The sequence below is a fragment of the Mesocricetus auratus genome, unplaced genomic scaffold (genome assembly GCF_017639785.1).
Source record: "Mesocricetus auratus isolate SY011 unplaced genomic scaffold, BCM_Maur_2.0 Super-Scaffold_100004, whole genome shotgun sequence".
NCBI lineage: Eukaryota > Metazoa > Chordata > Mammalia > Rodentia > Cricetidae > Mesocricetus > Mesocricetus auratus.
In genome coordinates, this window is record NW_024429189.1 from 59,964,656 (window position 1) to 59,988,933 (window position 24,278).

The window sequence follows — 24,278 nt, forward strand, 5'->3', positions numbered from 1 at the left end:
AATTTTATTTATTTATTTATTTTTTGTTTTTCAAGACAAAGTTTCTCTGTGGCTTTGGAGGCTGTCCTAGAACTCTTTGTGAAGACCAGGCTGGCCTTGAACTCACAGAGATCCACCTGCCTCTTCTTCCCTAGTGTTGGGATTAAAGGTGTGTGCCACTACCGCGTTGAAAAAATTTTATTAAAAAAATAAAAAAAGAGTGGTTATCAAAATGGCTTTTAGTTGTTGAAGACCACGGAGACAATGTAGGATTTAGAGGATAAAAGTATTTAAAAGCCTGTTAAAGAACACAACAAAAAAAGCATGAGAAAAAAAATGTGTCTTAAGAGTTTAAATCCTGTCATAAATGAGTATAATTTCTTTTTTCCTTTCTTATTTTTTTTTTGTTTTTGTTTTTTGTTTTTTGAGACAGGGCTTCTCTGTGTAACCACTGTAGCTGTCCTAGAACTCACTCTGTAGACCAGACTGGCCACGAACTCGGAGATCTGCCTGCCTCTATCTTCTGAGTGCTAGGATTAAAGACATGTATGCGCTACCACACCTAGTAATGAGTATAATTTCTATGAGACTTTACTAATATTCCTTCTCTAAAAAGAATCTCAGCACTCTTGGAATTGGCTTTTGAGAATTTACCTTGCATGTGGGATATGCATGAAAAACAACTTGAAGAGACTCAGAATATCTGCAGATAATGAAGCTGTTTCTATAAATTGCACCTGTTGACCCTAAATCCAGTTAGTAGGGGTCAGCTGTGACTCAGAAGCTTCCCATCCTTGGCAGAGAGAGAGTCATATGAAGCAAGAGGACACGTAGAATCTAGTTTTTAGTAACTGCATTATTCTACAGATTTATTGTATGCTTTTTCTTGTGGTTGGGAATCCAGTCTAATCCCTATGATTAAAATAGCTATTTAGATGGACTCCTGAGAACTTTGCAAAGAACTGTAATCAGAGTAAAAGGTTGAACTGGGCATGTTGGTGCACACTTTTAATCTCAGTACTCAGGAAGCAGACACAGGTGGATGTCTGAGAGTTTGAGGCTAATCTGGTCTACAGAGTGAGTTTCAGGACAGCCAGGGATATGTAGAGAGACTTTGTTTTAAAAAACACAAACAAACAAAACAAACAACAATAGCACCCCCCCCCCCAAAAAGAGGAAGAAGATGGAAAAAAGGTTAATTTCTTTTGGAAGTAAATGTAGACTGCATGAATCAGGGACCTTTTAAATAACTTTACTATATGCTTAACATGACTGTACATGGTTAACAAAAATTTCTCATCTGGGTGACAGGATCTTTGAAAAACCCCAAGGAAACAAGACACTATTGGAATAGCATAGGTCAGCAAGCATATTTTAGGTATAATAAAGATAGAGCATGTCATGGAGTATAATTTAGTGCTCAAAATGTTAAGGGCTCTATTTTAACTTTAATACCCTAATATTAGGTCAGGATTCTAAAACTGTGATTTTCTTTCTGGCTTTATCACTGGTTGTGAATGTGGAAGAGATGAACCATTGTGTGTTTGTGACTTACATTCCCAAGCAGTAATATAAATATAAGAATATGGATGAATATTTAATTAAAATTCTGATTATATTATTTATACTTACTTTACTGCATACTTATTTTATAATTATTCATTATAGAACATTGTGAATTTAAAGCTTTGCATGAAGCAAATCCATTTTAAGGTTTATTACAAAAAGACTTTTAAGTGGACCAAACTAAGGACTTACAGTATTTGTTATACTTTATTGTAAAGAGAGTTCAGTGGAGCCATTTGAAGAAATAAAATACATATCACTAGGTGTTCTATCAGTCTACAAAATGTACACATAAGTGCACATGTATTTACAGCTGAGAGCAGTGCAAATAAGCCTAAGTGTCAGATCACAACTACATAAAGTTGGCTGGTAACACTGCATGGTTGGACTAACTCATAATCCCTCCTGTTGCTTTCCAAGTGTGGTCCTGAGCTCAGGTGTGTAAGTATCTGTGGAAAATGTGGCAGTCTGCTGGTCTCTGTGTGGGTGGGTCATCTGTGGTTATCACTTACTTTTCACTGTGTTTTTGTATGTTACCCGAAAAGCACAGAATATCAGTTGATGGCTGTTAGTTTCATTGTTAAGGCATTAATGTTAGTAGTTAAGTTTTCAAGGAACCAAAATTTGTGCTCTAATTTTTACTCAGAATGTCTGTGCCCTTAGTAATGCTCTCCCCATTGTTCAAGGGTCATCTGTATTTATTTTCCTGATCTTGAAAAACTTGTGTTAAAGCAGATGCTTAACTGTTCTAGAGTCCCTTCTTTGCTGTGAAAACTACTCATTTCTTCCTTGTTTACTGCTGGGTTTTAAATTTTAGAAATTGGTATTTTTTTTCTCCTTCAAAGTCAGAAATTTCTGAGTCTTTAGCTGTCGATGACATCATAAATCTGTTTGTAGTTTAACTCTGTCTTTCCTTCTGTTACAGGGGATTAGAGAGCTGAAGGAGAGCCAGTTTCCCCAAAATTGGTAAGTACTTTTACTAAGCAAGCATAGTGTGCCTGATTCTAACTGAGCTCATTCAAATATTAATCGATACTGTAAGTGATTTTTTTTCTCTCCAAAACAAGGCTTTGTTGTTTGCACTAAAAGAAAAATTTTAGCTTCACATAGCTGTATTTGAAATGCATTTGTGTTTCTTTCTGATAACTGCACTAGACTTGCATGTTTCTTTATTTGATAACTCATTAAAACTTGGAGGTCCTGTTGCCAAAATGCCCTTAATGCAGTAGTTAGGCCTGAGAACTCAAAGTCAGGAAAGACAAGTTCGTGTTCCCATTGTGTTCTGTATTACTGTGGTGTTACATTTGAGCTCCCTATCCCCATGTATAGACTGACCAGGTTACTACTGTAGCTATTGAAGTTGGAGCCTCTTGAAATCTGTATTCTTAACACTTGACATTAGATTGACTTCAAGTTTTTTTAGTGTGTATTGTTTTGTATAATTTTTAAAAGAAGAGAGAGGGGGCAAACACATTTTTCTTAATAGCTACTTTCATAGACTTTTAAACAGCTTATAACTTATCATACTTATTCAGTTTTTGAATGTCTTAATTCAGGATCCTAGATTGCACTGGGTGAACTGATGTACCAAGCATCTGACTGATACTAACTTTATTTGGAGAGTATGTGCTTTGAAAAAAAAATCAATTTATAATTGTATAATCCTCTAATGTAAGACTGCTTTAAAAAAAACCAAACAAACCTGTCCCTCAAATAGTAATTAGCTTAGTGTGTAGAATAGTTAGAGCAGATGTTTGGTTTTGGTTTTATGAGACAGGGTCTCACTCTATGTAACATTGGCTGGCCTGGAACTGGATATATAGACTAGACTGTCCTTGAATACACAGATCTGCCTGCTGAGTGCTGGGATTAAAGACATGCACCATCGTCATGCCCAGCAGATTTTTGGTTTTGTGGTCCTTCTAATATCTCTCTGGGTTTTGAAACTGGGATTTGAATATCAGAGGGAGTCTCTTGAACCACTGAACCTTGGATTTTGCTGCCATTTAATTCTATTGCCTTTCCCTCATGGGGACTTGTAAAGCAATAATCAAGACCCTTTACCTCATGGTGTTATAGAACCATGGTATCTGTTTTATGTAGCAATTTTTTTGCTTACATCTTTGACAGGTTTTTACTTTGGTGCACATTGAATACTGCATTTTCAAAAAATGTAGGCCTTTGTTTTCTGTAATGAATGTGTTTTGAGAAACTCCAGTTCTACAGAAATGGAAGAAAGATTTCTGAGGTTGGGGCTAGGGTGGGAAAAGGGTTCTGTGGTCAAATAATTTGGGAAATGCTGCATTAAACTAAGTTAAACAGGTTTCTTTACTACAGGACTTCTCAGAACCTTTAATATGCTAATGTGCATTGTGAATCTCCAAGATGGGGATATGATATGCAGCATTCTTGAATCCTTCTAATGACAGGGAGCCCACTACCTCATAAGGTAACCCATTCCTTTTTTGTACAGCTCTAATCCTTAGTTCTTCTTTATATTGATCTGAAATTTATCTTCCATGGCTTTACTTCTACTAAGTATGATATTGATTGTTTATGCTGGGACCACTACACCTTCCTGTGTTACCGGTTTTGTGGTGTATATTTATAAGCTTCTGGCCAGGCTTGCCTGAATAGCTCCCCACCCTCATTCAATGACTTTTCAGTAAATGTGGCAACCAGTTCTAAAACCTTAGACACTTCATCACTATGCTTTTGTGCACAACTCTCCAACCTTCATTTCGAGCTTCTGTAAACTCTAAATTTTACTTCAGTGTTTCCCCCATTATTGGTATGGTTGAGATTTTAATAGGCATGCTTCCTTTCTCTACAGAAAGATAGGAGATAGAAGAATGTGAGTGTGCAGGCAACTGTATCCCAGAAGCTGAGTTTGACCTGTATACTGGGTTGAGCCTAATGGTGGGGAAGAGATACAGCCTCTGAGTAGAATATTGTGGGAATTCCTAGGCTGACCCAGAATTCACAAGAGTCATTGGGCTGTAGTGCTGTGAGCTCAATATATACATAGTCTTTAGAAAAAGGAACCACATGTTCCCTTCCTTGTAAACCCAGACAAACAGAAATTTAACACAAGAAACCTTTCTTAATTAGTAAACAACAGTAACTATTTAATGGTTTGGAAACACTCAGCTTGTTATGATGCCTTTGTCCATAGCTGTCATTCCAGGAACTGATCATATAGACTAGCCAGAGTCTAAGAGTTGACAGCCTCCAAAGTCAGGGTTGTCAAGCTTTATTTTTGATTTGTGGAGTGTCACCAAAGAAATACTGCCCTGAAAACAAATAAGGTTGTAATAAAAATTTGCAGAATAATAAGGAAAAGTTAGATTTTCCTATTAAAATAGTAATCCTTTCAACATCTGTAAATGTGGAGCAGAAACAGACACTTGAATACACAAGAAATGCATGTGTAGAGAGCACAGAGCTCTTTTTAGGGACAGGTTCAGAGCACACCATGCTGTGAGTTTACTAAGTAACTCTTGGTTAGCCTAGAAGATTTGGACAGGAAAAGAATTCTTGTCATTTTTGCAGCGAAGTATTTCCTAGCAATAAAAAAGGGGTTAGAGCTTCCCTACAAAGAGTCATAGCAAAAGACCCCGAGACTGTGTGCCCTCACCAAGGAAGACACCAAGGTCTTCACCACAGAAGACCCTGAGTCCATGTGCATAGAAGACAGACCTCAAGTCTGTGTGTCTTCATGGTAGAAGATCCCTGAAACCGGGTGCCTTCCTGGCAGAAGACCCCGAGGCTGTGTGCCTTCTTGGAGACTGTTCAGAGTAATAGCAGTCTCATTCTTAGAAGATTTGGGCTTTTTACATTTTATTTTCAGATTAATTTTTATTATTTTGGATGTGCAAGTGTTGTGCTTGCAAGTACATCTTTGCACCAAATGAGTTCTTGGTGACTGAGGAGGTGGTGAGCCTCCATGTGGGTGCTGGGAATCAAACCTGGGTCCTTTGCAAGAACAAGTAACCTTAGCCACAGAGCCAAGCTAACTCTCCAACCTGAGAATTTGAGAAGTTTTTCTTCAAAGTTTAAGCATGAAGAAATATGTCAGTAACCCCAAATTTGATGGTTTGCAAAAGGCTTTTCTAAGACCTTAACTTGATTTAAACTTATAACAGTCCTGATATAGGTAACATAAGCCCATTTTTCCAGAGGATAAAATTGGCTACACAATGAATGGTGTGTGTGGGGGGGGGCGGGGGTTGTGAGAGGCAGTAAATGTTCTTTCTTCATCATCCAGCTGTTTTTTTTGGGGGGGGGGGTTGAAACCTGATTATTGTTTCGTTTAGTTTGTTATATGTTTGGTTGTGTGTGTGTGTGTGTGTGTGTGTGTGTGTGTGTGTGTGTGTGTGTGTGTATATCTGTGTTTGAGACAATGCCTCTCTTAAAGCCCAGGTTGGCTTTGAACTCACTATGTAGCTAAGGATGGCCTTGATCTCCTGATCCTTCTGCCTCCACCTCCCAAGTGTTATGATTACAGATGTGTACTCTGGTATCTGGCTGTTTTCTGCTTTGTTTTGTTTTGTTGCTTGAGAGCCTTAGGTTGCCTTGTGGTTTAATGTGTAGTGTTGGAAAGGTAGAAGATTGGCATGGTGTGCTAGGCAGATGCTCTCAGTGATGGTGGTATGTAGAGATATTGGGTAGAAAGTGTCTGTTACTGTCTTGTCTGTTTATAGTCATTTTTCAGTAACTGATTTGTTTTACTCTCTGTCTCACCTTATTGGGTAAATATAATAAATTATCTTTTGTACATTTAGAAGTTACTAGTTTTGGGGACTGATAAGGTGACTCAGCAGGTAAAGGCACTTGTCACCATGCCCGAGGACCTGTTTGATCCCCAAACCTGGTGGAAGGAAAGAACCAATTCCTTCAAATTGTCCTCTGACCTCCACATACATTCCATGGCATGTTTGCCCCCACCCAATAAATAAATGTTATTTTAAAAAGTAACTCCTTTTGGTGAAGCTGCAGACTGCTCGAAATATTGTTCACCTGAACTGCATTTTCTAAGATCCCAATGCTTTTTAAAGGCTCCAACATGCCCGGGCGGTGGTGGCGCATGCCTTTAATCCCAGCACTTGGGAGGCAGAGGTAGGCGGATCTCTGTGAGTTCGAGGCTGTGCTGGACCGATAGCCTCCAAAACAATACAGAGAAACCCTGTCTCGTAAAACCAAAAAAAATAAAAAAAATAAAAAAGGCTCCAACATGTGTGGTTTGAGTTTATAAATTATAACTTTATGTATTTTAATTGTATAGACTAATCTCTTAAAACAACTGTTCAGAAAGAGAGTTTCCGATGAAAGATTTCAAAATCATTTCTAGTCCCTCATGAGATTCTCTGTCACCAGTCATGATCTCTTTTAACCCTTCAGTCTTTTTCTAACACAAAATGGGTAATTGGCATTGAAATGCCTTTGTATATCTCTAATAAGCAGACAGCAACCTGATGGAGGAAGTAAAGCTGTCAGCTGCTCGTTAGCTTGACTGGCAGGCTTGTTTTACAAGGCACTCTTTGACATTTAGAGTCTCCAGGTCAAAACCTTGTTTTTACTCTTCCCTCCTTACTCTCTGCTCGCCTTCCCTCCACCCTCCTTTTTCTTTCTTTGAGACAGGGTATCATGTAGCCTAGGTTGGTCTCAAACCCATTGAATAGCTCAGAGGTTGGCCTTGAACTCCTGTGTCTACTTCTTGAGTGCTAGAATCCCAGGAGTATGCCATCATACTCAGTTACTTTTTTCCTTTTTGAGGTATTTGTTCTGTGTGTGTGTGTGGTTTTTTTTTTTTTTTTGTATGTTATAAATGTTTCTGATGCTTTATTCTCATTTTTTTTCCTTGAAAGGAGATATGCATTGTCTATGGAAAAGTTTGAGAATATTGATACTCCCTCAAAGAAGAAAGTTAAGTAGCCTTTAGTACTTTCACCTAGAGATGGCTTTCAACAGATTATGAAGCGCATCAGACCCACCCTAGGCAGTTTAGAGTTTGTTATTATGTATCTTTAGCACAATAGGCAAAAACCTTTCTTCCTGCATTTGTTTCTGTCATTAGTCCAGATTGGTGTTTTCATAGTCATTGGTCAGTCATTAAAATTCTTGTGAGTATTTTCACTCACATGTGTCAAATACTTTGACTAAATTCACACTTTTTACTGGTCATTCTTTTTCCTTGTGAGAATTGCTTTTTTGTACATTTTTGCTAATTAATGTGTGAAAGCCCTGACTGTATAGACAATGCTAACCTTTTGTGGTGTTTTAAGTTCTCTGTGTCTGTGATCTGCTTGTTTTCAGAATGAGTTTAGCTGACCTGTGGTGGCATGTGTTGACAACAGTGGAATAAAAGAACATACTCTTGCAGTGGGTTATCCTTAATGTAAAAAAAAGACTTTTAGGAAATTTTTTTGGCACATTTCCTGGTAGTACTTTGCAAAAATTAAGATCATGCGTTTTTGTTTTTGTTTTTGTTTGTTTGTTTTAGAACTATAATAGAAACTGGGTGTGGTAGAGTACATTTATAGTCCTTGCACTCGAGGCCACGATAGGAGGATTATGAGTTCAAGGCCAGGCTGGGCTCCGCAGGAAGTTTAAGGCAAGTCTACACAGTGAAACGTAAAACAGAACTGTCATGTATATATTAAGAGTTTGAGAAGGGAGATTATTTTAGCATTTAAAATTGAAGTAGCTGATATAGTTTTCAAATTAGTATTTGCAAATAGAGAAAGTGTAAATGACCACAGAAGTCTTGTTCTACACGATTTACTAATGATTCTGGTATTTATTATAAATCTAAACTGTTTTTAGGATAGTAGGTAGCTGAAAGTCATGATACGTTTCCTTTTAAAAATTATTTCCCCTATTTGTGTGAAATTTTAGTGTAGATATCATTAAAATTTTCTCTGTATGTACTTTAGCCACCTTTTTTTAATTCTTTGTGCATCTTGTTTTTTTAGTAGCACCCATCACTTTATCCTAACTCTTTAAGATACTGGCTATTGTGGATGGGAAACGCTATGGGGCTGAGGAATAAAATTATTAATTTTCAAAAAAAATTATTTCCCCTAAATATCCTGCCTGTATGAATTTTTTTTCGGTTAACAGTAAATCTTTGCCAGCTTCTAGAGATGTAATTTTGAAAGAATTTTGTCCTTTGAGAATTTAATCTGTTTTAGGTTAGAATATTCTGATTTTAAATAACATAGTATATAAACCCTGAGGAGAGACTGTCATTGATGTTTTAAGTCCAAAGAAGTAAATATAATGGAAACTAGAAATCCTAAGGATATATTTTATAGTTTATGATTTCATCATAGTCCTATGAACTCAGTTTTACAAAAGAGTTTGAGAAACTCAGGCTGATGAGGACTGCCAGTAGGTAAATGGTTGCTAGAGAGCCTGGTGGCCATGAGTCTCATCTTATTGTTGTCAGGTACAAGTTTCCTTCCTCAGTGCCAAAAAGCAGCACCAGCCATAGTTTTTATAGGTCTAAGAGAAAAAAGATTTTAATAAAGTTTAAATTTATTCAGACAAAAATCACTTTTGCTTTGATAGAACACCCCAAATCATGGTCATATTTAAGAAAAGGGGAAACAAAGAGTAAAGAGAAATTGGCCATTTGGTTAAGCTGCAGTTGTGATGGTGTGGGACAGGAGGGTGAGACAGGCATCCCATTTTCAGTCATAATCCAGACAACTTCTCCACATACAGTTACACATGTGGTCAGAGAAATGCACTGGCAAGTTTGAAAAGGGGACGATGGGCATTACAAATCTAGAAACGTGCCCATGTTAGACTATCTCAAGTTCTACCCATGAAGTCCCTCCAGCTCCTGTTGTGTGTGTTCTGAGTGATGGCAGCCTCTCCTGGTGGCTCTCGTCTAGGTGAAAGTGGTCTTTCAGCTCCCTGCCCTCAGTGCTGAGCACACAGTGGTGTTAGTGTGTTTTCTTGACCATCACTTTTGCTGTTGTATTTCACTTCTGTTATTTGAAGTGTTCTATAGAGGAATGCTCAAAAGAAGAAAACCCAGAAAGTTTTGGTACTGAATTGTTTTTTTAAAGTCTTTTGGGGGATTCTTTCTTCCTTGTGTTACAAAATATAATATTTTTAATTTAATTATTTTGACAAAAATTTTCTTCATTCCCAGAACAATGATCCAAAACATTTTATGATCTCTACAGCTGCAGCAACAAGAGGAGCTTGTTATTTTAAACGGAGGCTGAAGACACTGTAGAATTAGCAGACATAAGAGAAAGTGGAGAAGGTAGAGGATGGAGTTGCAGACTCTACAGGAGGCTCTTAAAGTGGAAATTCAGGTTCACCAGGTATGTTGTGTGATTGACTGTCCATATATACTGTGTTGCTAAGGAAACAGGCCCAGCTCTGTGGTTTGGTCAAGTTATACAATCATTCTAAGACTTACCCAATGGCCATGGCATTTGCCCACAGTCACTGCTCCACAAACTCACTCCTATCTCTTTTAAGAACTTTAATAAGATACCCCTGACATCTTTTCCAGAAAAAAAGAACTGGAAATATTTTTTTTCATATCCTAAAGGTATTTGGAAAAAATAAGGCCTCACTAGATCATTGGTTGGCTCAGAGCTCCCCATGTAAACTCCATTGACCCTGACACTGTGCTTCCCCAGGGCTCACTTTCCTCATTCCACCTTCGTACAAATGAGATGCATTTAAGTCAGGTGTACAGACTTACTACACATGCTAACACCTGTGCTCATCTGGGACTCATCCCTGTGCCTCGTCACAGCCTTTTTTATTCCTTTTTTGATGACTCCAATCTTTGGGAAAGAAAATCTGGTTGCTGTCATCAATATTTAAAATGCTGTCTGTAATCCTTACACTTGTATCTTCGGATTAAAGTAAACAAACCTTTAAGGTATATAACTAGAAAATGTATATATAAATTTTATATTAATTTTATACACTTGTTTCTATAGTATGGTAATGTTAATAAAACACTTAATATATATATTTTAATTTGTATATGTTGACATGGAAATATATAAACAAACATTATAATCCAGACAGAAAAATAATTAAATCATTAACATTTATTGTACAAACAGACTATCACTGTTTCATTTTTTAGACATCAGCTGGTCATTGGGCTTGAGGAACACAAATAAACATACATGTACATAATCTTTGGTATTCAAAAGTGATCAATGTAACAGGAAAAAAAATCCAGAGACAGATATTGGAGTTCAAACTTCAAGCTGAAGATCAGAAAAGCAAAGCAGCTGGGCCCTACCTCTCACTTTACCTCAGACTGAAAGGTGATCCTGGCTCCGCCAAACCTCAGACTGCTGCCTCTCCTAAGCATGGCTGGAGAATCCCAAGACTCAGACCTAGCTCCAGTCTTATATACCTCCCTAGTGCTGGTTTAAAGGCATGTGATCCCAGGTGCTGAGATCATTTTTGTGTGAGCTGTTTCTCTTTAGGACTGGATCAGTCTTGTGTACACCTGGGTGGCCTTGGACTCAGAGATCTCTGTCTACCTCTTAATCCTGAGCCCTAGGATTAAAGGTGTGTACCACCATCTAGTTTCTGGCTGCTGGGATTAAAGGTGTGTGCCTGGTTTCTATGGCTTGTGGCTGACTTGGCTTTCTGAATCCTCAGGCAAGCTTTAAAATCATAAATAATATGTCACCACAGATAAATGATGATCTGGCTACTTTCAATCATATAACATTTGTGAAAGTGGGGATGGGATGGTTGGATCATTTTGGGTTGAACTCAGGTCTTTGCAGATGGCAGTGACTGTTCTACCATGAGCTGTATTTCCAGTTAGAATATATATACTTTAGTTTTAGGATATCACTTCAAACTGTCAGTCTTCCTGTTTCAACTTAAGCACTGGGATTTACAAGTTTGAGCCACCACACATTGCTTTTTAAAGTGTTTGTTTTTGGTATAATTTCTCTTGTTTTTTTTTTGTTTGTTTGTTTTGTTTTGTTTTTTAAGACAGTGTTTCTCTGTATTGCTTTGGAGGTTGTCCTGTAACTCACTCTGTAGACCAGGCTGGCCTCGAACTCACAGAGATCTGCCTACCTCTGCCTCCCAAGTGCTGGGATTAAAGGAGTGCTCCACCAACACCTGGCAATTTCTCTTGTTTTTATCTTGTGTGGGCTAGTACAGATTGATTTCTGAAATTGTTGGGATATATATTGGACTTTTTGACTTGGGTTTTTCTATTGTCCCAGAATTAATGTGGATTAGAACTGACAGGAAAGCTTCAAAGTTATGTGCTGTGTGTGCTTTTGTTGTTTTCCCTATGGAAGCTCTTTGTTTGGAAGTCCCTGCTGCTGCTCTGGACCTTGTGGATCCTTTGCTCAGTAGTTGCCCTGTAGGGTTTGCTTCTTTTACTAAACAATAAGGTATGCACATCTTGTTTTATTAGCCTTGCTTTTTGTCTTTATTGAGGATAGTAAAAATTTATTCATAAAACCAAATTATTTTGGACCAAAATTATTTTTAAAATTATTCTTTCATGTTTATGGCATATATGTGCACCACATGTGTGCCTGGTGTCTGCGGAAGCCGGGGAGAGTATCAGAACCTCTGGAGCCAGAGTTACAGAGTTATATGTGGGTGATGGGAATTGAACTCAGTTCTTAACTACTGAGTCATCTCTCAGCCCCTGTATGAAAATATTATAACATAGAGGAATATTGAACCCATTTCAGGTCAGTGGCAAGTAACAAAACTTAAATTCATAATTGTTTAAAACTGTTGTCACTAGTAGATTTTGGGAATACAATAACAATTTGAAATCTGTGTGAATCAAAGATAATTTTTTCTCCTCTTAAGATATTTTAGAATACAGTTTACATTCTTTTAAAACCTCGTCATAAAATACGTGTCCCAGATAAATATTTCTTGAAAGAATTGTTTATAAATTGAACTTAAAAATATTTATTTATTATGTATACAGTGTTCTGTCAGCATGTTTGCCTGCACACCAGAAGAGGGCATCAGAGCATGTTATAGATGATTGTGAGCCTCCATGTAGTTGCTAGGAATTGAACTCAGGACCTCTGGAAGAGCAGACAATGCTCTTAACTTCTAAGCCAACTCTCCAGCCCCTAAGTTGAACTTTTTAAGTATTATCTTATTTCATAATTTGAAATCAGGTGTACTCCTTAAATAAACATAACAGTTTCGAAAAATTTAGTCTTCATGATAATGTTTTAAAGTCCAATTAAGAATTTATAATTAGGATCAGCAAGGTGGTTTATTGGGAACAGATGCTTACTGCCAAGCTTTACAATATGAGTTTGGTCCCTCGAATCTACATAGTAGAAGGAGAACTGAGTCCTGAAAATTGTTCTGTGACCTCCACATGTGGGTGCACATGTGTGCTTCCTTTCTATTTCTTCCTCATACACACTCTCAATAAAAATAATAAAATAGCTAGGTGATAGTGGCACACACCTTTAATCCTAGCAGCAGATCTCTGTGAGTTTGAGGCCAGCCTGGTCTACAGAGTGAGTTCCAGGACAACCATAGCTGTTATGCAGTTATTTTAAACACTTAAACACTCTGAATATTAGCTGTCCATCTGTTTATTTATTTACCTATTTGTTTTAGGTATAAAGTTATAGCCTTTAAGCTAAATATTTTTATTTATGTATATATGTGTGTACTTGAGTATATGTTACATGCACTTTGTGCATGCGGTGCTCTACTAGTTTAGACCATGGTGTCAGAGTCCATGAAACTGAAGTTACAGGCAGTTATGAGCCACCCAATGTGGGTGTTGATAGACAAACCTGGGTTCTCTGCAAGAGTATCAAATGATCTTAGCTGCTAAGTCATCTCAAATTATAGTCTTACTTTCACCTTTAATTATTGTATATTTTATCTGTACAATTTACATACCAATTAATATATTTTAAATTATTCATCATTGTGTGTGTGAGTGCATGCATGATACGTGTTTGTGGGCATCCATGCCATGGTGCTTGTGTGGGAGACAGAGACAATTTTGTGGAGTTGGTTCTCTTCACCTTTATGGAATTCCAAGATTGTTTTGGTATGTATGTATGTGGGGGTATGCATGAGTGTGTGCATGTGTGTTTCCACACAAGGCAAGGGTGTCATTGGATATTTTTCTCTATCACTGTCCAACTTTTCTTTTGAGACAGGGTCTCTCACAAAACCTGAAGTTCACTGATTGGTTAGACTGGGTGACCAGTGAGGTCCCCGGATCCCCTGTCTGTGTGTCTTAACTTTAGGGTTACAGGTACACCTCCACACACCTGGCCTTTTTTTCATGGATATCAGGGATCCAGACTCAAGACTGAGCCGTCTTTTTAGTACCCTACTTTACTGTTTATGAAAAAAATCAGTAAATCCAAATGATAGTATTTGTTCTGAAAACTGGTCCTGTTCTGATCAGTTGTAGGACAATGATGCATGTAGTTCTTGAACATGATATATTCAGGATGGCCAGAAATGATGCCAGAGCATGAGACTTGGGTATTAGATGGAAGCCAAAGCAAGAATGGACTTTTAACTAAATATTAAGGCAAAAACCAACCTTTGATGCATTTTAGTTAGGGAATGAAATTAGGTAAAAGTCAAGCTTCCAGGGTAAAATCTGTGTTAAGAAGTTGCCTAGTGTTGCTGTGGTGAGAGTTTGATTTCCTTATGTTTCTGCATGTGTAGGCAGATGCACCAATGTGTACATAGTTTACGGTCAGTAAATACTTCAGTGTTAGCAGCCATGGGGGCCGGGGCGGCGCACCAGCATTTGATTGTGGTTGTGTGTGTGTGTTGGAGTCTGTTTCAGGGTAGTAACTCCATATGGGATGCAGACTAGTATAAAACAAGCAGAAGTTAGCAAACTTTCTCTGTAAAGGGCCAGATGGTAAAGTATTTTAGACTGCAGGTCATTTATAATCTGTGTCACTGCTCTGCTGTGCTGTTGAGCCGACAGATTAGCCACAGAGAGTGTACAAACAAAAAGGCGTGGCTCAGTTTCATAAGACTTCATTTAGGAAATGTGGTGGTCTGGATTTGCCTGCTTGGATGTTGCTTTCTTATTTTTGACATAATGTAGATGGCATTAGTCATTCAGTGGAAAATAACTGATAACACAGTTCCAACTTAAAGTCACCTGGGATATGGGTGGTCTAGTAAGTTCCTCGTCTTGTCTGTATAGATGTGGTTTAACTGCTTATACATAGAAAAGCTGATTTATTTATTTTCTCCAGAGGTGGATCTTATAGTCAGCTTTAAAATTCTAGTGCCATAGGCTACATCAATTGCTTAGAGGTTAAGAACACTTGTTGCTTTTGCAGGTTTGATTCCTAGCACCCACATAGTGGCTCATAGCAGAATATCATGCACATACTTATATGCAAGCACAAAACTTATATACATTAAATAAATAGATAACAATTTAAAAAATTCTGTGTTTGGAAGAAAAGCTCTTTCATCCTCAAAAATAGCTCTACAGTTAATAGCCACTTCTGCAATAACCACATAAAAATGACATTCAGACTTCTTTATTATTATTATTATTATTTTTCGAGACAGGGTTTCTCTGTGGCTTTGGAGGCTGTCCTGGAACTAGCTCTTGTAGACCAGGCTGGCCTCGAACTCACAGAGATCCACCTGCCTCTGCCTCCCAAGTGCTGGGATTAAAGGTGTGCACCAACAACGCCCGACTTATTTTTTATTTTTAAAGTATTATTATATTTTGTGTGTGTGTGTGTGTGTGTGTGTGTCTCACAGCACACATATAAACATCAGAAGGCAACTGTGTGGAAGGCAACTGTGTGGAGTAGGTTCTCTGCTTCCACCAGGTGGTTTCTAGGGATAGAGCTAAGGTTGTGAGTCTTGGGTGGAAATAACCTTTGCCCACTCAGTCATCTTCCCAGCCCAAATCAGCTTTTAAAATAGAAGTGGTTGGATTTATAAGGATGAATACATTTCATTCTGTTGAGCTTGTAAATGATGCATTACTGTCCAGATTTAGATGAGGCTACTGAAAAAGATAGTTTTGTCAAACATGAAACAGAATTTCATCATGTACACTTTGTATATTTTAGTATCAGGAAGAAAGACTTTGTCCAGTTAGAATATGTGTCATGTCATTCACCAAGCATTTTCTTGGGCTACTGCAACCTGGTCACTTACCTTAAAATTAGTCTAATGTGTTTATCACATAGCATTTGAAGCTGAGTTGGGTTCATTGCTTTTAGAAAGAGGAACAATATTAACAGGATTTGTTAGCTGACTGGTTAACAATGAAGAATTAAAGGGTTGCACAAGGTGGCTAAGTGGATAGAGGGCCCTGCTATCAAGCCCAAAGACCTGATTTTAATTCCTGCGATCCACATGATGGAAAGAGAGAATCAACATCTGGAAGTGATCCTCTGACCTCCACATGTATACCATGGTACATGTACACATATACGCACAAATAAAATATTTAAAATTATATGTTTAATTTTATATATATAAACTAAAAATAAATTTTACTTTAACTATTTAATACAATATTTTAAATAAAATAATTAAATATTAAATAAATTTAAATAAAAATATTTAATAAAGAATTGAACTAAACCAGTGGTGGTGGCACATGCACTCAGGAGGCAGAGGCAGTTGGATCTCTCTGAGTTCAAGGCCAGCCTGGTCTACATAGCTAGTTCTGTGATAACTAGGACTACACAAAGAAACCCTGTCTGATCGCGTGGTGGAATAACTAGATTAAAAAAACTAAAAGGCATAAGAACTCATTATAACATTGCAGTTTGGGAGTTTTTGCAAGTCATATTTTTATGTAGTATTGTATAATTGATTCATATTATTACACCTCAAACTGTAAGAGCTTGGCTTCTATTTAATAAAGTAGATGAGTGTGTTGTATATTTTATGTATTTTTTAATAACAACATTTTAAAAGTGCCTTGTCAAACCTGAAGAATGTGGCAACTCTTTCTATTATTATATGAAAAATTCACTTAGAAAAGAGCTAGTCCTAGGTACCCAATCTTGGGTTTTAGGAGGCAGCCTATTCATATTCTTTTATCATTTAAATTTGTCTGTCCACAGCTGTTGTTACCCTTGGGTTTTTTACCTGTTGGGCTAGGTCAGATGACATTTATTTATTCTTTGATGTGTATGAGTGTTTTGTCTGCATGTATGTTTGCACCATATGTGTGCCTGATGCCTACAGAGCCTGGAAGGGATTAATCTCTGGGGCTGCAGTTACAGGTGATTGAGAGCAGACAGAACAAAGTCACTTGACAGGAGGCCCCTGCCAAACCTGTACTTTGCTGTGTACATACAGCCCTGTTTTGTATGAGTAGCTTCTTTACAAATCTGATTTGTGAATCAGGATGGTGACAGTATTCTAAAGGGGTATTTGGAGCATCCTGCTTATTTGTTTTGTTTGCTTGTTTTAAGACAGGGTCTCACTATGTAGCTCTGGCTCTGGTGTAGACTAGGTTGACCTTGAACACACAGAGATCTGCCTGCCTCTGCCTCTTGTTTGCTGGGGTTAAAGGTATGCACCACCGTGCCCAGTCTGCATCCTGCTTCTTTAAATTGCAGAAGTCACTGTCCTCCACGTTGACAAATCAGGTACTTTTCATTTCAAATATAAAGGGATAGTTGATTCTTTATTATAAAGAGTGGTTCGTTAGCCTTTTACAGACATCACCAAAACTTTTAGTCCATTTTTTCATGGTGATACTGATTTATTTTTAGTGTGTGTGTGTGTATGTGTGTGTGCATGCATGCGTGAGTGCAACGCTAATGAGTTAGTATGCCAGACTGACAGTTTTTTTTTCTCTCTTTATTACCAGAAACTGGTTGCTCAAATGAAGCAGGATCCACAGGTAAAAAAATCTTGATGTTATTAACTTAATTTTTAATATAAAAACAATTGAAAATGACAATAAACTAATAAAATGCAGATGTTAGTTAAATTTAAAACAGTTTCATCCCAAACAGCACATATATTCGCATGCTGATATTCATATTTATAGGTTTAAAAAATCCAGTTATATAAAGTTGTTGTCGTTTCAGCAATTTTGTTAATGTCATTTTGTTTTTTGTTAATTGCTATGAGTATTTGTTTTTTTCTAAAGAGGTTTAATGGACTTCATATAGTTTAAATTTTTTTCTTTAAAAAACTACCTTTGAAGGGGGGCGGTGTCATAGTGGCTGTGGTGGCCTTTAATCCCAGTATTTGGGAGTCGGAGGCAGTGAATCTCTGAGTTTGAGACCAGCCTGGTCTACAGAGAAAGTTCCAGGACAGACAACTTTTGAGACTCTAGGCTGCCTTCAAACTTGCCATCGTCCTCCCTTGACCTCTCCAAATACTGAGATTAGGGGCTGTGCCCCATACCTGGCTTAGATTAAATTCACATATTCAGAAATAATCAGGCTTTTAAAGTTTCAAAAGTTATTGAAATACCCCCAATCCATTTTTAGTTGTGTGGAGTTTACATATAGGACACCTGAATACTGGATTTATTACATCACAATAAAAACTTTAGAATAATTTATAAAAAGTGTTGGAAGTTTGCATTTTGTTTTGGGACAAGATCTTATGTTCCAGGATAGTTCCAAGTTTCATATGTAGCTAAAGATGACATTGTTTTCCTAATCCTCCTGGACACCTGAATACTGGATTTATTACATCACAATAAAAACTTTAGAATAATTTATAAAAAGTGTTTGAAGTTTGCATTTTGTTTTGGGACAAGATCTTATGTTCCAGGATAGTCCCAAGTTTCATATGTAGCTAAAGATGACATTGTTTTCCTAATCCTCCTGCTGAGGTTATAGGTATGTGCTACCATACCTGGCTTTGAAATTTTTATGTTTAAAAGAATCCTTGAAAGTTTCAGAAGTATCTTACATAATATAATAATTTATAAAATGTTAAACTTAATTTTTATAGGACTTTTGACTTGATATTTTATTCTCTTCTATAGAGAATTCTTCCTCCAAAGTTACCTTGCCCTCTAGTGATTCATATTTTTTTATTCAGGTAGTGTCTACTTGGTACCCATTAGACAGTGGGTCATACATGCCTCTCTATAAAGTAAAATAAATTCTTGGTACTGAGGCAGATTAATTTTCTTTTAAGTTGGGTACAATATTCATCTTGTTACTCAGTGGTCTGACTGTTGTATTTTAATGCAATTCATTGACTCTGAGAAGTAGCCTTTGTGGCCACATTTATTCTTATCTGATATCTACCTTCCATGAGAAACATCACTTTTTAATTTTTATTTAGTATGCTTACAATTTAAACTGAATTTAGGTAACAAAGTGGGAATGGATTGCTATGCTAGGTCCTTATATTTAACGTGGTGATCTATACTGTCAGTAACAAGTATTCTCAGAAGGTAGCAGTTCTGATAATTCATGATCATATAACAGTAAATTCTTAACCTGGAAAATCTGAGTGTCAGTAACTTATTGGACAACAGTTTATGTGCCTGCAGAGAAGCCTTATGTCAAGTACACCCGAAAAATCCCAAATGAGGTAAGCTGAGTACAGGAAGAGTATGAGAGTATGTGCCTGACAGCCCAGGCAGGGAGATGAGGAACTATGTGTGAAACAAGTCAGTCAGCTGAGGTGCCTTTGAGCTTTCCTGCTATGTTGAACATTTGAAAACTTTAACAGCCCATCCCCCACCCCTGAAAAGGCAGGCATGCTAAGTGTATTTCATCTAAAACAGTACCCTTTTTTTCCGATTCTTAGAATTTCAGCATGTTGATTTGAATGATGTGCTGTTAAAACAGTTACAGTGCTGACAGCTTTCCAAATCTAGGCTAAAATAACAAATGTATTTTACTAAATAAGAGAGAGGACAAGTAGAGAAAAGCTTCTTATTTTTGTTGATAATACCGCTAAGCAGTGGGGTAGCATACTTTAACCTCCATTTTCCTGTTTTTGTCTGATTAGTGGAGCTTTAGATTTTCTGTCAACTGATACTTTCTATAAAGAATAATATTTTAGGAGAAAGGTGCTATTAGAGTACAAGATGACAATGTATAAAATTTCCTATAATTTAAAACAGTTATGAGGAAGCTGCCTGTTTTAGGGGTTGATGTTATACTTATAATTTAATGCATGGAAAATTTGATAGCTAAAGCTTGCTTCATCACTTGTAATATGCACAGTCTTCCTGATACTATTATGTTAACAAGTGAATATCTTTCTCACAGATATTTTTTCTTTCCAATCAGAATGCTGACTTAAAGAAACAGCTTCATGAACTCCAAGCCAAAATCACAGCTTTGAGTGAGAAACAGGTAGGGGAAGGCGGGGACATATTTTTAACATTGTGTTCTAAAGATATGTGTGCTTGAAGCTTCTAAGAGAACTGCTGTTTTTCTTCATGTGTGAAAATAAGTGTGGGCAGTCAGACTCAGTTTAATTTTGCTTGAGCTGTTTATCTATTTTTATTTTTGGTTGAAATCAGTCTCTAGAGCATCCCATGAGTATATGCTACTGGCAGATACCTAAGAGCAATGTGGCAGGCTGCCGTTAACTGTGTTAATTAAACTGTAGTCTACCCATAGGCGAAGGGACAAAGAAAATTAGTGGGAGTGTGTGATATGGAGTCCTGTAGCAGCTGCGTCTTCTTAACTGTTTAAAGATTTGAGCTGACATTTGACTTATTAGGTACCTCCCTATGTAGGTCTCTTGTTCTAAGTGTTGTCAGACTTTTATGGTAATGTTTATTGGATGCTGACCTACTATTTGAAAACTCTTTGGTGGAATTTGTTAGAGTTACTCTATGTAGGGCAAGAGAGGAGCATCTTGTGTTTTGTACAAGGGCATCTGGAAAGTGCTCTGATGACTTCGTAGAGCAGCTTCCACTTTATCAACTGGGGTAGTTTCTGCCACCAGGTGGAGTGTGGCACTTGGTACTGCTTTAAGTACATGACTTTTCTTCTTTGTCCCGTCTCTTTCTGGTTAACAGAGCAGTTTCTGTCTTAGAGTAAAGAACAAATAGCTGTGAACCACTGGACATCTCAGTGCTAGTGAGATCTTACTGAACACTTGAGACTTGACAAAATGATTTTCAGTAACTGAGGGTTTTTTTTTTGTTGTTGTTATTTTTGGTTTTTGGTTTTTCAAGACAGGGTTTCTCTGTATTGTTTTGGAGCCTGTCCTGGGAGTGGCTCTGTAGACCAGGCTGGCCTCAAACTACAGAGATCTGCATGCCTCTGCCTCCCGAGTGCAGGAATTAAAGGCATGAGCCAACACTGCCTAGTTCTTGATACATTTTTATGTGTGTATTTGTAAAGTTAATAGAAACATTTTTCTTTATTAAAGATATATAACATTGCATATGGTTATCAATTCTTACAGTAGACTTACTAGTTCTTATTCATTAATACAACTTCAGCTTTGTTTGGGAAAATATAGTCTTTGGTGAGCATCCTCTATGGCTAAAACTCAATGAATTTTCTTGAATGCTTGTTTGGAAGTTTCTAGTGCTTTCAAATAGAAATTCTAGGGTGGATTTAGAAGGCAGCTTTACCTACAGGGATTCAGTTTTTCTGACAGTTTTAACTCAAAACATTCCTAGACTTGGTTGGCTAAATAAACTGTATACTATGTAGCAAATTAAAATCATGGCTTAGTGATGTAGAATAGCTTCTGTTTAGAGGCATTTATGACTTCATGTGCATTACATGTATGTGGGAATGCAAATGTGTGTGAGTAGAAAATGTTGGGAGGTGGTGATTTTACATGTAGTCATTTTCCTCATTATTCTCCTGTGTGTATTTTCTAAAATCTCTATAGTACATGTGTTTCTTTTTTTTTTTTTTTTTTTTGGTTTTTCGAGACAGGGTTTCTCTGTGGCTTTGGAGGCTGTCCTGGAACTAGCTCTTGTAGACCAGGCTGGCCTCGAACTCACAGAGATCCGCCTGCCTCTGCCTCCCAAGTGCTGGGATTCATGTGTTTCATTTTTAAGATAGGGAAAAAACAAGAAACATTCAAAAAATAAAAGTTTGACTCCAATCTTTGGTCTGGAATAGTTAGCAGTTGAAAACCTTGTGACATTCTTTTCATGATAGATGATCGACTCTTATCAGAGAATTCAACTATTTAGAACCATAGAGAGACTAATGTGTGGAAGCAGTTATTCATTTCCTTAACAGGATTCACTCTCATTCTGTACTCCCCCCACTACTGTTTATATCTGACAGGCAGTATGTGGCCCGTGGCAGAATCAAGATATTCTGATTCCAGAGCCAAAATGCTCAGTTGCTTTAGTGTTCTGCTTTAATTCTCATTTCTGGTAGAAACAATCTCTTTCTTCCTTCCTTCCTTCCTTCCTTCCTTCCTTCCTTCCTTCCTTCCTTCCTTCCTTCCTTTCTTTCTTTCTTTCTTTCTTTCTTTCTTTCTTTCTTTCTTTCTTTCTTTTCTCCTGACAGTTCTAGAGATGGAACCCAGGGCTTTGTGCATGTTAAGCAAATGCACTGTTGTAACCACACTACACCCCTAGCCCAACAGGCAGTCTTGACTTTCCAAAGTGTATCTTTTGTCCTAGGAGAATTTAGGCTGAAGTTGATATTCATTCAAGTTGGTTTTCCCTGCCTCAGTTTGCCAGCCTACCTCTCTGGCTTCACCTCACTGCTGAAAGTTGTTATTTCCTCTGAAGCCAACCCTGAAGCCTCTTTCTCCACTCCTAATCTCATTGAAACCTCTATCTTTCTTTATGGTTAATGCCATTTGCAATTAAGTTTGTCTGTGAATGGCTGAAACTCCCACTTAGATGGCTTCAACAGGCATGCTTCTACTGTCTGTCATCCTGAAGCTCTGTAGTGGACTAGGCTGGAAAGAGGATCTACACAGTGTCAGCGACCCAGGCACCTCCTGTTCTGTTGCTGTGCCATTCTCAGCATGAAGTTTCACTTCAGAGTCCAAAATAGCAGCTCCATCTGCTGAGAAGGGGGGATCAACAGAGAGGGAGCCCTTTTTTTTAAGAGGATGTTTACTGGGAGCTTTCTGTACCTCTCCAGTTAAATATCTTTGATTTGAACTTAGTCACATGACTTCCCTAGTGGCAGGGAAGACTGGGAAGTGTAGTTTATTTCTGGAAGCTGTGGCCAGATAAATTTAGGCACTCTATACTGCAGCTAAATACAGTTTGTACCACCATGGCATATCCCAGTTTGTGATCACATATCTACTTATAATTACTATTTTTAAAATGTCTTACTAGATGGTTTCAAGAAGACAGGGTCCTGACAGTGGAGTGAGGGTGTTTCTGATTCTTTTTGCCTGCTCTTAGGACACTTTCTCCTGTGGGGTTGCTTGTGAGGGTTGCCTTGATGTGAAGGTTTGTGCCTGGTTTTGTTGTGTCTTGTTATGCTGTGTTATGATGTCCCTGGAAGTCCTGCTCTTTTCTGCAGGGAGATGGGGAAAGTGGGGAAAGGAGAGGTGTGTGTGTGTGTGTGTGTGTGTGTGTGTGTGTGTGTGTAGAGAGTTGGGAGGAATGGAGGGAGTAGAACCTGTGGTCAAGATGTATTGTGTGATAGAAGAATAAATAAAAACTTAAAAAACAGGGAATTGTTTTCATCTCCTTCTTTATCCCTAGTATAACATTTCCTGTAATATTTATCATCTTTATTTATTTGAAGAGAGGTACACCCATGCCATCGTGTGTGTGTGCAGAGGTTAGACACCTTGCAGGTGTGGTTTTTACTACTTTGTGAGTTCCAGCGATCAAACTCAGGTTGTTAGGCTTGGCTGAAGGTGTCTTTACCCTCTTAGCCATTTTTTGGTCCTTTTACATTTCTTGAACAAATTTTATCTGACTCATCTTCTCTACTTACACTTACTTTTTTTTTAAATTTTAAAGAGCATTTAGATTTAATGTACTAGGAACATTTTCTTGATTTTTTTTTTTTAGTGTTCTTTTTTATTTGTTTTGGAGACAGGGTTTTCCAACACTGCCCTGTAGGCTGGCCAGGTATTTACTTTGTAGACCAGATAGGCCTTGAGTTCAGGTTTACCTACCTTTGCCTCCTGAGTGGTGGGATCAAAGGTGTGCCTTATCACTCCTATCTTTGCATGTTCTTGTAAAACATGATTTTTCACAGCTTCAAATATTTGTCTATTCATAATATAAGACTGTTTCCCTATTGATGATAGTTGTTTTCCCTATTATGAATATTTTTATGATTAGTACCTTTTTATGTAAAACTGTTTTGCTGATTGCCTTAGATAAATTCCTAGATGTGTACTGGATATATTGATCAGCTCTTACCATAACAGTTCTATATAACAAACTAGTTTTGCTGAGTGACTTATGTGCTTATTTTCACACTAGATCTACAGATCACTTAGAGTTTTCTTGATCCAGGCTGGCTTTGGTTAGAAAGATAGGCTTCTGTTTTTGGGTTGGCTGGGCCTGCTTTCATGATTGTAGGAATGCTTATATTTACCTTAATGTATTTATTCTGAGGCCTAGCATGAAGTATTCCTAGGCACATTTATTTCACAGTTTATCACCAGAGTACAAGGCCAAACTACCAAAATTCATGCAGAGATTCTGTTGGCATCAGATTAAACCTTGTGGCCAGGCCTTGCAAAGTTATATGATGAAAGATGTGGATGTAAATTTTAAGACATAACTGAAAATAATCCGCAACTATATTTGATTAAAGGCTATAAGAAAACTTTTACCACACTAAAAA

At 37.5% G+C, this 24,278-nt stretch overlaps 1 protein-coding gene across 26 annotated transcripts in view; it reads left to right on the forward strand.

Annotated features, from left to right (window-relative positions):
• The window catches only part of Phf21a (PHD finger protein 21A), a 183,217-nt gene that overhangs the window by 27,355 nt on the left and 131,584 nt on the right, over positions 1-24,278 (forward strand). For 9 of the 26 annotated variants that reach the window (XM_040745878.1, XM_040745872.1, XM_040745856.1 and 6 more), the window contains 5 exons: positions 2,471-2,511; positions 3,883-3,994; positions 9,744-9,887; positions 17,405-17,437; positions 19,785-19,871. In XM_040745878.1, the coding sequence (XP_040601812.1) occupies positions 9,834-9,887; positions 17,405-17,437; positions 19,785-19,871 (174 nt within the window). In that variant the 5' untranslated portion in view covers positions 2,471-2,511; positions 3,883-3,994; positions 9,744-9,833. Of the gene's footprint in view, positions 1-2,470; positions 2,512-3,867; positions 3,995-9,709; positions 9,888-10,868; positions 10,987-11,058; positions 11,110-17,404; positions 17,438-19,784; positions 19,872-24,278 lie in introns of those variants that run through there. The other 17 variants (XM_040745881.1, XM_040745879.1, XM_040745873.1 and 14 more) reach the window with 7 other exon arrangements.